The sequence below is a fragment of the Metarhizium acridum genome, assembly GCF_019434415.1.
Source record: "Metarhizium acridum strain ARSEF 324 chromosome Unknown scaffold_587, whole genome shotgun sequence".
Taxonomy (NCBI): Eukaryota; Fungi; Ascomycota; class Sordariomycetes; order Hypocreales; family Clavicipitaceae; genus Metarhizium; species Metarhizium acridum.
Window position 1 is genome coordinate 1379274 of NW_027094049.1, and position 15150 is coordinate 1394423.

Sequence of the window (15150 nt, forward strand, 5' to 3'; positions counted from 1 at the left end):
GACGTCAAAGTGAAAAAAAAAAAAAAAAAAAAAAAAAAAAAAAAGACAAATTTCATTGAAATCGAAATCCTGGTATTGGTCCACATAAAACGAAATACTTTCTGCGTCCGGACTATGCTTTTCACAACCTTCCCATGCACATTCCAAAAGTCAAGCTTTCTCCACAACTCCAAACTGCTTCCCGTTCCAAAGCCACTCTGCACTTGCCAAAACCGCAAGCACATGTTTTGGACAGAATATGATAAACTTGGCACCCGTCTACGTGACCATGGTGTTTCCAAACGCTTCTGAAATTTCCTGACGCGTCGGCGGTTCACGGTACTCGGGGACAGTCGAGACCCCCTGAGCCAGTCTCTCCTGCATGAGTTTCAACATGACTGCCGGTACCGAGTCGTCCGTGGCGCGGATTGTAAGTCGGATCGTCTGCAAATGTTTGTCAGTCAGAGCAATCAGTATGCGGGTTGGCCAGCAAGGGCTCCCTACCTGGCTAGAATAGTTGGGCTCCAGACGCAAGAGACAGCCAAATTTTCCTCCCTCCGAGGTGTGCAACACGCTAGCGCCAACAATGTTCTTTGGGTTGGGATCAACCATGTCCAGCACACGCCATCGGAAGCCCTCGACGGTGTCGACAACAAACTTCTCCGTGATTTCTCTCGTGTTGCTCTTGCCGCCTGTGAGCCCGAAAATCGACTGTGCCTCGCGAGATCCCGCCCCAATCTGCTTCCAGCGCTTGAAGAAGTCTTCGGCGGAAAGATCCGCAGGGTCCATGAACTTGTGAGCGGCGAGGGGCAGCTTCAATGTCACCGCTTGCAAAGCGCCCGCAAGATAACTGATTCGCACCGTCGGGCTCTTCTCGAAGACCTTCTTGGACTCAAACAGGGTGACTTGTTTCGTTTGTCCTCCGGGGGCAATGGTACTGTCGGGAAGCTCTCTGACATCCCAAGCCAAGTTGCTCTTCTCGCTCTCGTCAAGATCCAAAGTAGTTGTGAAGGAAGTCATGGGCGACGGCGACTTGTTGGAAAAGTACGCAATAATGCAAGCAATCTGTCCGCGGTATTCGGACCGGACACCGATTTGAAGCTGGCCATCTTCGTACAAGATACCATCCGACCGGAGCATGAGTCTGTCGAAGCCCTTTTCCCAGCCCGGGGACAAGTGAGCAGCGCTCGCCAGGTTGGGAGCCTTGAGCATCTTGGGCTCCGACGGCGATGGGGCGTTCATATCCAGGCCCGCAAGATCGTTGGCACCGTTGGCACTCCCATTGGCTCTTCCACCGTTGATTGCAGCAGCGGAGCTAAAGGTCCTTTTAAGGCCTCCCGGCTTCGCCATACCGAGCTCGGTGCCATCAGAATTGGCATCCTTGCCTCCAACGACCCACGTACGGCGGTCACTGGTGTTTGCGTGCTTCTGGTGGAGTCGGGAAAGAAGTGCAGACTCCCGTTCGGGAAAAGGCGGCATCTCATCACAAACTGTTCTCAGCAGATCGTCGGTGGGCATGTTCGCCAGAGTGAGATATTCGCACGCTCTTTGCTGCATCTCCGAGTCCAACGTGTGACTGTACACCTCGAATGTGTGGAGCAACTGCGGTTTGATTTCAGGGAACAGGTTGACGAATTTGATGAAGCATGACAAGATCATGGCCCGAGTGCTAGGAGAACAACCAGACAGCTTCCCCTGGAGAGCCATGAACTGCTCAATCGGGCTGCAGCGAGGTTGATCGGCGACCAAGTGGCCGAATTCGCCTAGGATATACGCTCCAATCTTGACCAATGTCTCGTGGCAGTGGTCTGATTTAACGTACTGCAAAGCGGTTTGTGCCGCATAAACCTGAAGCTCTTCATTGTTGGTGACAATCTGAATTACTCGTTGCCACACCTCGTCACTAACATGATCACCAGCCATGGCGATCAGGCGCAACGAGATATCGACGTACCACTGGACATCGGTGGCATACTTCTCCGTGAGAATGGCAATCTTAAGAACCATTTCCTCTCGAATGGCAAAGTCTGCGTTCTGAAGAAAGTGCAGCAATTCGCCAACAATGATCCTGGCGTTGGTGGCGTCGCACATGCTGTAAAGCAGATCCAACCCCTTTCTGCGAACACTGATGTCTCTGTCTTTGAGGGATCCGAGGATAATGTCTTGGTGCTGCTTGATGGGTATGAGGGTTTCTGTTCGGGCGGCCAGATGTGTCATGGCCTCCAGACCGAGATACCGCACATTTGTCTCCCTGCTCTGAATGAATCGGCCCAGTCGAGAAGAAATCTGCTTCATGAGCGCATGCTCGGTATCAAGGTGGATAATCAGATTGATGGCTTCAAACAAGACTGCATTCTGGGCGTTGTTCTGCTGAACATTCTTGTTGGCTTCCATTGCTAGGTTCAGGATTCGCTGCAAAGACTCTCGAATCATGTCTCGGACATGAGTGTCCTCTGCGTTGTTGCACATATCAGCACGTAGACCATGCACAGTGGACACGAGAGCAGAACATACCAGAGGGTGGAAAGTACTGGAGAAGTCTCAAAAGCTTGATCTGTAGCCAAGGACATGGAACTTTGTAGTAGAGGTAGTCTATGGTGTATTCGCCATCAATAATGATGCGCTTGAGTCGCGCGGCTGCCTTTGCATAAGCACCCTTGTATCCGTCGAGATTGTCTTGCGCAAGAGCCATGACGAGCGACGTGACAGACAGGGCGACTCCCAGATCGACATCATCCATGAGATGAATGATGCGCTCGGCCCACTGGGGAGAGACGATGTCGGGATACTTGCGGTAGAGCCGCAGCAAAGTCAGAGCGGCCTTCTTCTTGACAAACGACTTTGAAGTTCTGCAGCCATGTTAGCATGTGAAGGTGCTGATGGGCCAGCCAGCTGATGAAGGCTCACGGTGAGATTAGCAGTCGGTGAACCTCGGAGCTAAGCGCCTCGCCCATCTCCCGGCCTCCGACATTGGCAATGGCGTGCAGAGCCAAGCAGTTGAAAAGCTCGTTGTGATCCAACAAATCCTTCCGAATGCTATTGACGACAAGATGTAGCAGCTCGTGCTTCTCGTGGAGGAAGAGCGTCATGGCAAGGTAGCCAATCTGCTTCTCTGAAAACTTTTGTGCCGAGATGAGATTGACTGCCTCGAGGTGGCCAAAGTCAACGTTCCAGCCCAGAATGTAAATGTACAGCAGCTTGCAGACATATTTCTTCTTGTGGTAGCCGCTGAGGTTGCCATCCTTGAACTTTTGTCGAATGTTGGCCAGCTCCTTGTTGATTCGCTTCTCTTCTAGCTCACGAGCTCGGGCGTTTCTCAAGTCGGCGATGAACTGCACCAAACCTCGCATGTTGGCATTGCTGCTGCTTGAGCGGCCGAGAAAGCCGCTTCCTGGAGCCGACATGGTTGGACTTGTCGGGCAGCCCCTGACTCACGTCTCCTTTGCCTAGGATGCCGCGGCGAGGAAGTTTTGTCGGCGCGGTAATTTCGGCGAGAATAGGGATTATATGTCAATTAGGTGCAGGTCCGATGGCATAGCCAAATGCCTGGCGCCAACGGCAACGGATGGTTCGGCGTCGCTCGTTCGTTTGCCGCTCAGCGATTGACGATGGGCGGGATACGCGGCAAGGGGTCGAGGTTCAAAGCTTGCCTCTCCCAAATGCTGCCTTCCAGAGCTGCGCCGTCGGCCAACCTATACTTGAGTTCTGGATATCTCCGCCACAGGCATACGGCAGACTGAAGCTCCCACGTGTGCGGACGGATGGCGAGTTGCTGAGCTCGGGAGCTCTGACAATCTTGAAGAGGGAGGGGTCTACTCGGTGCTCCGTACCCTCCGTCGTCAGGTTGATGTCTGGTCGGGTAACTGACCAGTCTCGTTCTTCAGCAGACCAGGGTCCTTGGAGTGCGGAGGCCCCTTGGGCGGCCAACAGGGGACAGTGCTGCCCATTGGCGCCTGTCATCGCCACCAGATGACACTCAAGCGTCCTGGAAATTGATTACGGGGGCAACGCATCGTTAAATGCCAACCAGTTTGAAGCCGACGTGCCCAAAGCGCCACCCAGCCCGCACTTCATTGGTCAGCATGGACGGTAACCTCCAACCTTCAAAATATCGAGTGTCAACATTAAAGCGAATGACATCCATGGCTTGAATAGCATCACATCCCGCCCGCCGTCTCCCACCGCATGCATTGCCTGCGGACCCCTCCGAATGTAATGTCAGCATGCACGCGACCACGCCCGCTGGGCAACGTCCTGCATAGACTGTCGCCCTTGTCCGGCCTTTCTCCCCAAGCCACCAGCCGACGAACATACGCCGTCCATTCCACGGGCGCCCCGCGATTCCAAGTCTTTAACCGACGGACGAAAAGGCTTCAAAAGGAGCGCGCAGCTTCCAGGCCCCAGGAAAGCCGGCAAGCAGACTACCTGAAGGATGAGGTGGCCGTCCGGGTCTCTGAGCGACTACTTGTACGATTTACCGCGGCCTGCCTTCAACACGCTTTCGCGCTCAAACTCGCACAATTGCTAACAGGCGGCCCGTCCTCCCTTTTCGTCTTCAAATAGGACATCAACCGACACTTTCCCAAAGTCCTAGACCTGGGCGCCAACTCATGTAACCTAGCCAGAGCGCTCGTCCGCGAGAACCCCGACCCCGACCCATCCACGCCCACATCACCGCCTCTATCGAGGCGCATATCCGAATTGATCGCCGCCGACTCCTCCGAAACTCTCCTGTACCGCGACTCAGACCACGACTTCAACAGGAAGCTCAACATTACTCGGCAAGTCCTTGAAGACGAAGAGAGCATCCCCTTCGGACCAGATTCCTTCGACCTGGTCATGAGCTCGCTCAGCTTGCACTGGATCAACGACCTCCCCGGCGTCTTGTCCCAGATCAACAGCATCTTGAAACCGGACTCCCCCTTCATCGGCGCCATGCTCGGCGGGGATACGCTCTTTGAGCTCCGCACATCGCTACAGCTGGCCGATCTGGAGCGGAGGGGCGGCCTGTCTCCCCACATATCACCACTGGCGGACGTGCGGGACGTCGGCGGTTTGCTGCAAAAGGCTGGTTTCAAAATGCTGACAGTCGATGTGGACGACATCATTGTGGACTACCCGGATACCTTTGCGCTGATGCGAGACCTCCAGGCCATGGGGGAGAACAACGCCATCCTGGGCAGGGAAATGGGCCCCATCCGGAGAGACGTTCTCCTGGCGAATGAAGCCATCTATAGAGAGCTGCACGGAAACCCAGACGGTTCCGTACCGGCCACGTTTAGAATCATTTACATGATAGGTTGGAAGGAGGGTGAAAACCAGCCCCAGCCGCTGGCCAGGGGCAGTGGTGAAGTCAACTTGAAGGATATCCTGGAGAAGAAGCAGTAAAACACGTCATGTACCATAGCCCAAAGGCATGTACCGATACCACGCCAGCCAAGACGCCAAATCCTGTGCTTTGCTCGTGTTGTAGGAGGGAGTAGTCTCTATTATTCCGTTTTGTACCAGTGTCATCAGAGTCGTTGTCGCCTTTTTTCCAGCCTTCTACAAACATGCCGGCCCCAACATTTTTCACACCCTCCTCCAATCCGTCATGGTTCGGCCGATGCATCCCAGCCCCGCAACCTCAACAAGCTTCTCGTGCCAGCTAAGCAAAACGCTCATCGCCGCGGCCGCAGGCTCGTTCGAAACACCGGGGCGAGAGCCAAAGCCGCCGGTGGATTGGGGGGTAACTCTCGACGCTGATTTGGGCTGGCCCATGGCCATTCCCTTGTAACTACCGGGCCCGTCAGTCACGTCTCATTCCCGATATATATGATCTAGGAGCGTGGCAGGATTCCATACATGTATTTCATAAGAACGTCGAGGCACTCGCTGCCGCCTGGTGATTCGTAGATGCCCTTGAGCAGAGGGCTCATGTCACTCGCCTTGATCGACTGCAGAACCTCAATGATGGTCTGAAGATGTGCATCCTTCATTCCGCACCCCCCACACGTTAGCGAATGCCCCTTCTCGAAAAGAAAAGAAGAGGTAAAAAAACAAAACGACAGCCTCCCACGCTGGCGGACGGAACAGGGTCCTCCCCGACGCACCTTTGCCCCCTCGGTGCCGTTGTAGACAGGCGTCTCCAAGCAACCCCTCAGTGCGCCCTCGGCGTCGCCACCCCTCAGCAACTGTCTGACCTGACCGGATAGTTGGCGGACTTCGGCCTCGCTGATCTCCGGCTGCGGCGGGTGTAATGTCGAGGTGTCAAAGTTGACGCTCGAGTCCTCATTGTATGCGTCGATGTTGATGGTTCGCCATGCGTCGCTGAGCGTGGCGCTCGTGTGCTGCTGGATGATGGACATGGTTTGTTTGGCGTAATTTTTGGGGCGGCAGGGTGAAGACGAGGCGGGCCAAAAAGCCTGACGTTGGCGATGTATGCTTCAACGTTTGTAGATGGAGCAGCTTTGGGGCTGCGACGAGGCCAAGCCGCAGGAAGCTGCGTCACGGATGGCGGGGCTAGATGGGGCGCCGGGACAGAGGTTCGGCTGGTTAACAGTATACCTTTTGCTACGTTTGGGATTGGTGCTGATGGATGTACTTTGCTAACAGAACCGCGAGCTCTTGCATTGCGCGAAAGTCGGCCACTTCATGGTGTACCAGACTTTTTTTGGTCTTCTTTGTATTGCCCGGGAGAGCAATTGTGGCTTGCAGTGTCAGTTCTGGTCTAGCAAATATGGCCGTGTTTGAAAGGGCAGGCGTTTTCATGTTTATCTCGAATCAGCCATTACGAGGCTTTTTAACCGGAACACTAATAAGAGTCCAACGTCGACCAGTGTCAGCCCCAATACAGCAAGGAACAGAAGCGTAAAACTATCTAGGTACCTACTATTGCAATATAATCTTTTCTCCTCCTACATGGCAGCACTGGCTGTATAACTACCTAGGTACCTAGTAGTCTGACAAGTACTCGCACCCAAGCTACCCTGTACCCTGAAATGCGTCAATACACTCCAACGATGATGCAAACATGGTAACTATTGCTGGCCACTTCGCAACAAAGTGCATTGAACACGATGAGCCGTGACGAAAAAATTCTTGATTGCGCACATTGGGGGCGGAATATCCCACTCAACACGAGTGTTATGACAGCTCAGCTGTTCAAGTTGCAGCATTTGTACCTTGCTTATTATAGTCGCAACTTTAGCCAAATGCAGACACACGACCAACCAAGACCTTGAGCATCACCAGCCTTTAGCTGTCCGTGGTAAGGGAAGGGACCTGACAACGTGTAAAATTTCGCTGCCAAATACCCCGTACTACTTCCATACTTCATTCCCACGACGCAACGTGGTTTCAACTTGATTCGATGTGGAAAGTGTCAGTGATTTCCAGAAGGCCTTGCGCCTGGAGACGACATCCACTTCATCTAAAGTTGATCGATGCCGTATCCTTCCACTGGGGGGTGTTCCAGAAGACCACTGGCCCAATTCGTGCCCCTGAACGGCCAAGCAGCGGAAGTCCCAAGGTCCACTGCCAAAGACCCTTTCGCTAGGACTTGTTGATTGAATTTTTTTTTTAAAATTAATAACAATGGGCAGACCGAAGCGGAAGCCTTCCCCGGTACCCTGCCAGACTGCCTGGTTGCCTGCCAGGTCAAGGAATTGACACTACTGATCCTTGTTAGGAATGGGACTAAGACGTCGGCCGTCTGGCAACCCCAGACAGCGCAGAATGATGATTGACGACACTCTGTACTATGTGGCAAATTTTTGGTCTTGGCCAGTTTCGTCCAGCCAAGTCTGTCTGTGGCGTGAGTCTTGATACACATGGTTACTGGAGAGAGCGTGCCTGGGATGTGGCCGAGCGTTGCCGCGTCAAGGCGTTGACACGACGAGAATCAAGAGGTGTCTGCTATGCGCATGGACGCGCAACTTGACTCTTGACTGACACATTTTCGCAACGATGCTACTCCGTACTAAGCAGCGCAACGGCGTGGCCTCCCACTGTACGCTCCACGGCTTCGCGGGAAACGTCGTGGCTCGGAATGATTCTAGAAGGCAGCTCGGAACAAGGCTGGCGCTGCCCTTATGCGCCTTGCCTGCAACAGCACCCTGTCCACGGATCAGCTAGCCCTGCATCTCTGTACCGAATGCTTGGTGGATGATCCAGTATTAATGTGCGCCTCGCCATTATTATGGCAGTCAAGGAAAGGGCCGTAATACATGTGAATCAGTCTGAATCGACGGTTGAGGACAGCATTCTGGCACTAGTAAAGGTCTGAATACGACATCGAGGACCTATCCCGCCCCTTTACTCCGTACCCCTAAAGCTTTTTTCTACTCGGATGCGGGTTGCGGGACCGCGACCTTGGAGGCAGCGCATTATTGAAGCAGAGTCAGCTGTAGTCATTCATCGATATGCCGTATGCATCTCTGTACGATGCAAGCATGTAGTAAGAATGAGATGCGTAGATTGCTGCTAAACGAGCCAACTGAGACTGCCACTTGCAATCGGCCCACAGGTGCTGGACTTTGCAAGATCGTGAATACCGGGACAACAGGGGGCTGCTTCCGCCGTTGAGGCGACTGGGTATGTGTTCCACAACCATCGGCCAAAGAAGAACCAAGGATCACGAATCAGTCGTGTCCTGCCCTGCCAACCTGCTTCGACCAGCTCCATTTCTGGGGCTGTTGTGATCCTAGCTTGCCGTGATACCGGCTGGGGCTTGCAAACGGTCTATGGGGCTGCGTTGAAGAACATCTGGGTTGCCACAACTTGTGCAAGTCTGCAAAATCGTGTGAGGCGGCGGAGCGCAAAGCATTGGATTGCATGGCAAGGTGGTAGTAATAACCATCCTAGTAAACAAGGGACATGAATTAGCCTTCAACCAGACTGAATTTGCTAGCTGATGTTTGGACAAGTACTCCGTACTGCTTAGAAAGAGGCCGTTTCCCTCTGACAAGGTAGGGTGGACCCTCAAAAAGAAAGAGAGAGAGAGAGAGAGAGAACACGGCCACAAGCCGAGGCCTTATTCAAGGTCAGACAAAACTTCACAGATGTATAGGGTCCTAGGATGCATATTATCTGCGAAAATCAATGTGACAACATACGCCGGCTCGGGGCCACCGACAAACAACTCTGAATTGATGTGATGGCCGTGGGAGTGGAAATGTTTGTCTCCCCTGAAACTGTGCAAACATATAATCTTTTCTTGATGCATCTGGTCCTCGCACAATGCAGAGAAGCTTGCTATAAGTGGGCGAGCCGATGCAGACGTTTTGCCCAATCTGACACCCCAGTCAGTTGGCAGGCATTATGACGTGAGGTTTTTGTAAAAAGCCATAATGACTGACTGGGAACTTAGCCGAATGCCAAATTGCCATTGTTTCATGCTGGGTATTGACTGGGCATAGCCCGCCAAAACAAGCTAATGCAGGAACAGCGGAACAACATCCAATTTAGCCTCCGGGCAGGATAATGGTGGTGAGATGGCCCTGTGACGGCGTGCCATCGGCACGTGTATTTTAGCATACGGGATGGGCTGGGGTGCATATGATGGCGATTCCAAATTGTGTACGGCGCACGAGGCACAGTAGATTGCATGCCCATCAAGAATGAAGGGATTCGCGAGATGCTATGCAGTTGCATGAATGTCGCCGGAGTACTCTGTACATCCCACTGGAACTGCCTCGTTAAAGAATTTTCGCAGAGCTGTCTTCTTTTTGGCCTGGTCGCATAAGCCAACGTCCTCGGAGACATTTGCTTGGCCGAAGCGTGAATCGGTGGTTCGCCAAGGTTGGCATCCTAAATTGCTGGACAGGGGTCGTGTCCACAAGGGCCAAGCATGTAACTACTCCGTGGTACTCCAGGCAATACGGATCACCAAAGTGCGGGTACCCGGCCAACTCACAGGCAATACTGGACTCGCATGCTGTACTCCGTACAACGTTGTAATTATGTGTGCAGGCTGATTCCGTGGCCCACGAGGCTGCCTGGCCTTGAAATTTTTAGTTGCTGTTTCCTTGACCCTCACATTCTGGAAGACTTCCTAGTTCGACCAGCACTAGGATCCGTTGTGACCCCAATTTTGGCCATGGCACCGAGTCGGATCAGCCGAATAGACGTAATCCGGAGGGCGGGACCAAGTCGTGACAGGTGAGCCTGGGCGTGAAAGCCCCGAGATCAGTGATATACCTGAAGTAAAGGGGCCAGAGACGCTTTCTGTCACTGTTTGATCAGCGTTTGATCCCAAATAGCCGTGGCATTTGAAGTGTCCAAAATAGTGAGGGTGGAGGGTGCATACGCATGTCGAGATCAACAGCCCCGATATCATGATGTTGAATTGGCAATCTCAGAAACAAGCTGGCCGGGCGCTACGGGGAGCCTCATGCTGCCTCGTAAAAGTTTATATATAAATCTTGCATAAAGACCCAGAGGAAGCGTCCAGAGCATAAAGGTGGACCTTGTCAAGTCATGGCGAAGTTGGCAGCGGCAATTGCTGTAGGACTGGGTGTGGAACTTCCATCTATGCACTTGCTGGGAGTGATGACCCGACGTAATTGGATGCTGTAGGCAAAGTCGTACGTACTATCATGATGTATGCTGAAGCTATGAGGCTGGTGCTGACCATGCTCAGCCTGAGCCAGGCTATAGTGAGAAAACCTGCCTGAGGCTCAAAGTGCTGAATCGCAACACTTGAGGTAGGTGCGACCAAGCAGACCTTCTCGGCTGGTGAAGCCAATCTAACATTGGAATATCACGAATGGCTTCGCATCCTGGAACTCACATCTTGAAAATCGAAATGCCATGACAAGGCTGGCCGGCCTTGTAGGCTGCAAAGGCCAAGCATGGGGCTCCGTGCATCTTGGTTCCGCTTCATCTCATATCAGATTGATGCTAAAGGTTGATGGGGCCAATGTCATTTTGTTCCCTCATTCCTGGAGCCATCTTTGTGGATGTTTGCTTGAGGAATTCTTGGCTTTGGAAATGCTCCGTCTTCATGCACCGGATCAAAGAGACGAAAACTGTGAGCTTCCCTCGCCGCTAAACAGCATGCACAAAGATTCCTTCATCTGCCTTGCTTTAATGGGCACAGTATCTGATTCAGAATGGATAGCATACACGGGGGGACTGGGCCCCAACATTGAAACTCGGACCAAGATGCGACGAAAATACATATCTGGCCTGTGTCAACCTGCTCCGTGCTTTACTCGTGGCCACCGCGCAACCGCCGACGCAAAGCTCGACTGTTTGGCGAGCTGCCATTTGGGCCGATTCAACTTCTGCGCCAAGGAAGATGGGGATCAGTGTGCTGAAGTACAGCTACATGGTTCATAACAAATGTTTACCCGCCTCGTGAGAAAATTTTTTCCTTCAAAGGAAAAAAAGGAGAGGACCACATTATAAACATAAACCCATGTTTATATGAGGTGAGTGAGGCAGGTGTTATGGATCATGTTGATGACAAGGCCATGATAAAATGTCCAAGGGGACACTAGTCTATGGCATTGCTATTTTTACCGAATCTACCTACGAAGGCAGGCGAAATCAGACGCAAGGTGTATTGTCTTGTTGCTGTGCTGCCTGCTCTTGGTACTCGGGCACTGACCCGGTTAGCAGGACAAAGCATAAGAAAAAGGACAATGGGGGGCCGTCATGCAGCCAACAAGACTGTAGCCATCCCTCAAGCCAATGCAGGGATTCGGCCCGCTTATTGTTGGCGCTGCATATATTTGGGTCAATAATCCGAGCTGTCGGGACGACTGACAGGGATGCGTGCCATGTGTCTGTTTGCTTCCAACGCTTCTTGGCTGTCTTTGTGCGAATTGAATGCCCACTTTGGCGAGCTCTGGCCATGATAGCCCCCAAGCGTGAGAACCGTAGTTTGCTGGCGAATCCTGTAGGTTTTCGCAGACAGCATGTACATCTTGCTAACAGTTGCTCAGGATTCAGCAGTGTCCGATTTGGTAAGGGCCGATTCATGGTGTTTTGGGGATGACTCTAGACTGCTCTGGCATCAACCTGCAGACATCTACCGACGCAACACCACTATCAAGATCGAAACACAAAGCACATGACCTTGCCTTGGAACTGGACCATGGAATGCCGCAGGTTCTCGCAGAGACGCAGTTTTCAACTAATTGATCAAATGTTGATGCTCCGGCCGCGAGTCGATGCAATTTGCCGGGCCACCCCAAAAGTAGTAGCCGGGAAACTTGGACGGCACAGCGGGATGTACCGCGTACGTGAGCGGTAGCTGATTTGACACCATCACGGGCCTGCAGCCGCCAGTCAAACCGACTACTAGCCGCTTAGGTTGGCAACGTCCAAGCGCAGTGAAGGGCTTCCCATATCAAACTTTGGTTCTGTGCAGCAAATGATTCGAGCCAAAGCCTGTGCAAGTGAGGCGAGTGCACGCACCTGCAATCACGGCAAGGACAGTATTTCTCCGTTTGCGGCACGGCAGCCAGTGGACCGATACGGAAGTACTACGTTTCTTTTTCCAGTTTCCCAGCTAGTCGGGTCAGCCACTGAGGCAAACGGATTTCCGCCACAACCCGACCTTGAAGCCAAGCGCCCAGGCTGGCGCATTGCCATTGAGAGAAGGACCAGACGCACTCCGTAACGCGACCTCTTACGCTCGACCCCTGCTCGAGGACCGGTTCAAGGCTCCGGGGGAGGTGGATCCCTGTCAGGAACCCGAAGAAAAAGGTCTGGCACTCCAGTCCGTACAAGCAATGGCGAGGCTAGCAGCCCCTGTTTGGGGGTCCCAGAGGCTAGCTGAGGACACGCCCCGTCCAAACGGAGCCAAGCCCAAGCCCAAGGGATGGAAGGGCGTCGTGGCAGGCTGTTGCATCCCAGTTTGTGGTCAAGACCTTGGATGCCTCTGCCCGGACAGCAGACACGGGCAAGCTGAGCCCTGGACCTATCGGTGGATCTCGTTAATGGTGAATGGTAGCCGCCTTGTGCTTTTATCTAGGTGCCAGGTACGGAGTGCTCCGTACACAAGACGACGTATGTCTGTACGTGTTGTACTCGAACGTGGTGACCCAACACAGTCCGACGACGTTTCTGGCAGGATCATCAATGCCGCCACCGTGACAGGAGTCAGCACGGGGCGCTGTGTTTTCGACTGAGCACTCCGGAGATGCCTACGTACATAGTCCATAGGTACCGGCACGTTGGCGGACGGCTGCCCATTACTTGGGTAGGTACGCTTAGGGGATTGACGACAGAGCGTGCCTTGGGACTTCTGACAGTCAGTTCAGCGAATACCAACTACATGGACCAGCACTCCTCCGTTGGGCGACCGCGACATGGATGCAAGAGTGGCTAGCAGCTGTGTAATACATAGGCCCTCCTTTTGCGCCGTCATTCATTCCCCAAGATCCCGGGCCGAAATTTCCCAGGTCCCTGGGCAATTGGCAAAATTTTACTCATTCTTTCTTTTTGGCCAGGACGTTGCTCTTGGTGGTGCAAGGTATGGGGCATTGCCTTGCCGCAACGGTTTCCACACCCTTTCATGAGCACGGACAAGAAGCAAAGCGTTGGGTCGCAAGTCGCAAGTCGCAAGTCGCAAGTCAAAAGTCTCGAGTCCCAGGTCTCAAACCGCAAAGGAGTGTTGTCAGTGTCTGGCTCTCAAGCGCTGTCGAGCATCTCATACACCAGGCACGTAACCACACGCCCCCCTTCCGCTTCCCTTGCCTCTGTGCCCTGCCTAACTGACTCTTTGGCTTTCCCCAGTCCAAGTTCAAGGTGACGACTCGACAGTCATTACTCCGTATTACTAGCCTGTCCCCTTTGTACTAGGTACGAATGGCCTTTGACCAGTCAGTAATTGTACAAAAGCGCCTTGCTCCCTCTTCATCCCTTTCCGATTCCTCTAATCAACTCTCCCTTTGACTTCCTCCCCATCACCGGCCAATTTGGCTTCGTTTGTTTGATTTGCCTTGAGCTTGGTTTTTGGCATTGCCTTGTTTACCCGCCTGCGATACTTGGATCTGTGTCTGCCCTGCTATAATCGACCTCCTTTTGCCCAAGCCCGAGCTTCAGCTCTCTTGTTATTTTTGAGAACTTGACCCACTGGCTTTGTTCTCACTTAGACAATTTGAGGCGCCACAATCTGCCATCCGCCCTCCGCCATCCGTCCCAGAGCTCCAAGATTGCTTGGAGCCAATTGTTCGCGACCAGCACTAGGTACCCGTCCGTGCCTGACTGACGTCTCGATCGCGCGACTCCTTCGCCAACCAACATAATCGCCCCTGGCCCCCTTTTACAAAGTGCAGGAGCAAGAGCAGGAGCAGAAGCAAACCCAGATATAATCAGCAACTGAGCAACACCGAGGCCCATCACCAAAGCCATCTGTTGGGGTTTATACCCACGTCTGGATTCGTCGAACAGACTGCAGCTACACTATAGTTGCATCATCTGCAGGGTCCTTTCTGCCCTCGCACCGCGTTGCACTTGGACACGCGATTCCCAACCCGAGCAACACTTTGTGCTCGTCCAGTCTTTCCGTCTTTGCAACAGCGATTCGCCCTGTGTAGCCTCGTTCCAACGCGCCGGTGCCGATCCATCTCGCCTCGTTCCATCCACACCAGCATTTTATCAGCTACTGTGCCCAGATAGTCCAATACTAGCGGCAACACTTGCTGTCTGGCCGGCCATTCGGCATCACACTCTCTCAGGCTTTCTCTCCTTTCACATCGCCTCCGAATATCTCGACCAATAATCTATTGTGCTCCTGTTGATTGGACACGCCGACTTTTGGTTGCACCAATTACGCTTCCTCATTATTGTGAGTCATTGTCGCTTGTTTTCGAACTGGCATTTGTCAACACGTTCGCTTGTTTGAGTCGCTTGCTTTTGAGAGTCGACCGATGTCTTACTCCCCTTGAGCCCTCCCTGTTCATAATTCCAATTCCATGTACCCGTCAGCGACTAAGTGGACGAGCCACTTAGTCGCTGACGGGTATATAGAGCCGAAGCTCGAGTCTCTTGCACATCCCGCACTAGCATACACATTTGAAAACAGTGTCTAACCAATATAGTACAGTGTATACTACGACCTGTACCATCCATCACAAACAGCACAATGGCACGACAAGCATCCATCGTTTGCAACATGGGCCGCGGTGCCTATGATACGACTGGTGTGCCTAAGCCACCACCAAGACCCCAACCTCG

At 53.0% G+C, this 15150-nt stretch overlaps 3 protein-coding genes across 4 annotated transcripts; 1 reads left to right on the forward strand and 2 right to left on the reverse strand.

Annotated features, from left to right (window-relative positions):
• Positions 1-68: 68 nt before the first annotated feature.
• Positions 69-3780, reverse strand: J3458_022160 (uncharacterized protein). 2 transcript variants are annotated; one of them, XM_007811064.2, is made up of 4 exons: positions 2887-3780; positions 2494-2828; positions 484-2432; positions 69-423 (listed from the first exon to the last, which is right to left on the reverse strand). In XM_007811064.2, the coding sequence occupies exons 1-4, from the start codon at positions 3381-3383 to the stop codon at positions 259-261; spliced, it is 2946 nt and encodes a 981-aa protein (XP_007809255.1). In that variant the 5' UTR covers positions 3384-3780; the 3' UTR covers positions 69-258. The 2 variants fall into 2 exon arrangements, with proteins under 2 accessions (XP_007809255.1, XP_065972186.1); XM_066122964.1 differs by having other exon boundaries at positions 2494-3762.
• Positions 3781-4087: 307 nt separating this feature from the next.
• Positions 4088-5426, forward strand: J3458_022161 (uncharacterized protein). Its single transcript, XM_007811063.2, has 2 exons — positions 4088-4446; positions 4543-5426. The coding sequence occupies exons 1-2, from the start codon at positions 4165-4167 to the stop codon at positions 5365-5367; spliced, it is 1107 nt and encodes a 368-aa protein (XP_007809254.2). The 5' UTR covers positions 4088-4164; the 3' UTR covers positions 5368-5426.
• On the reverse strand, positions 5427-6431 carry J3458_022162 (uncharacterized protein). The gene is made up of 2 exons (XM_066122965.1): positions 5824-6431; positions 5427-5755 (listed from the first exon to the last, which is right to left on the reverse strand). Exons 1-2 carry the CDS (start codon positions 6324-6326, stop codon positions 5551-5553), a joined length of 708 nt encoding a protein of 235 aa, XP_065972187.1. The 5' UTR covers positions 6327-6431; the 3' UTR covers positions 5427-5550.
• Positions 6432-15150: the final 8719 nt, after the last annotated feature.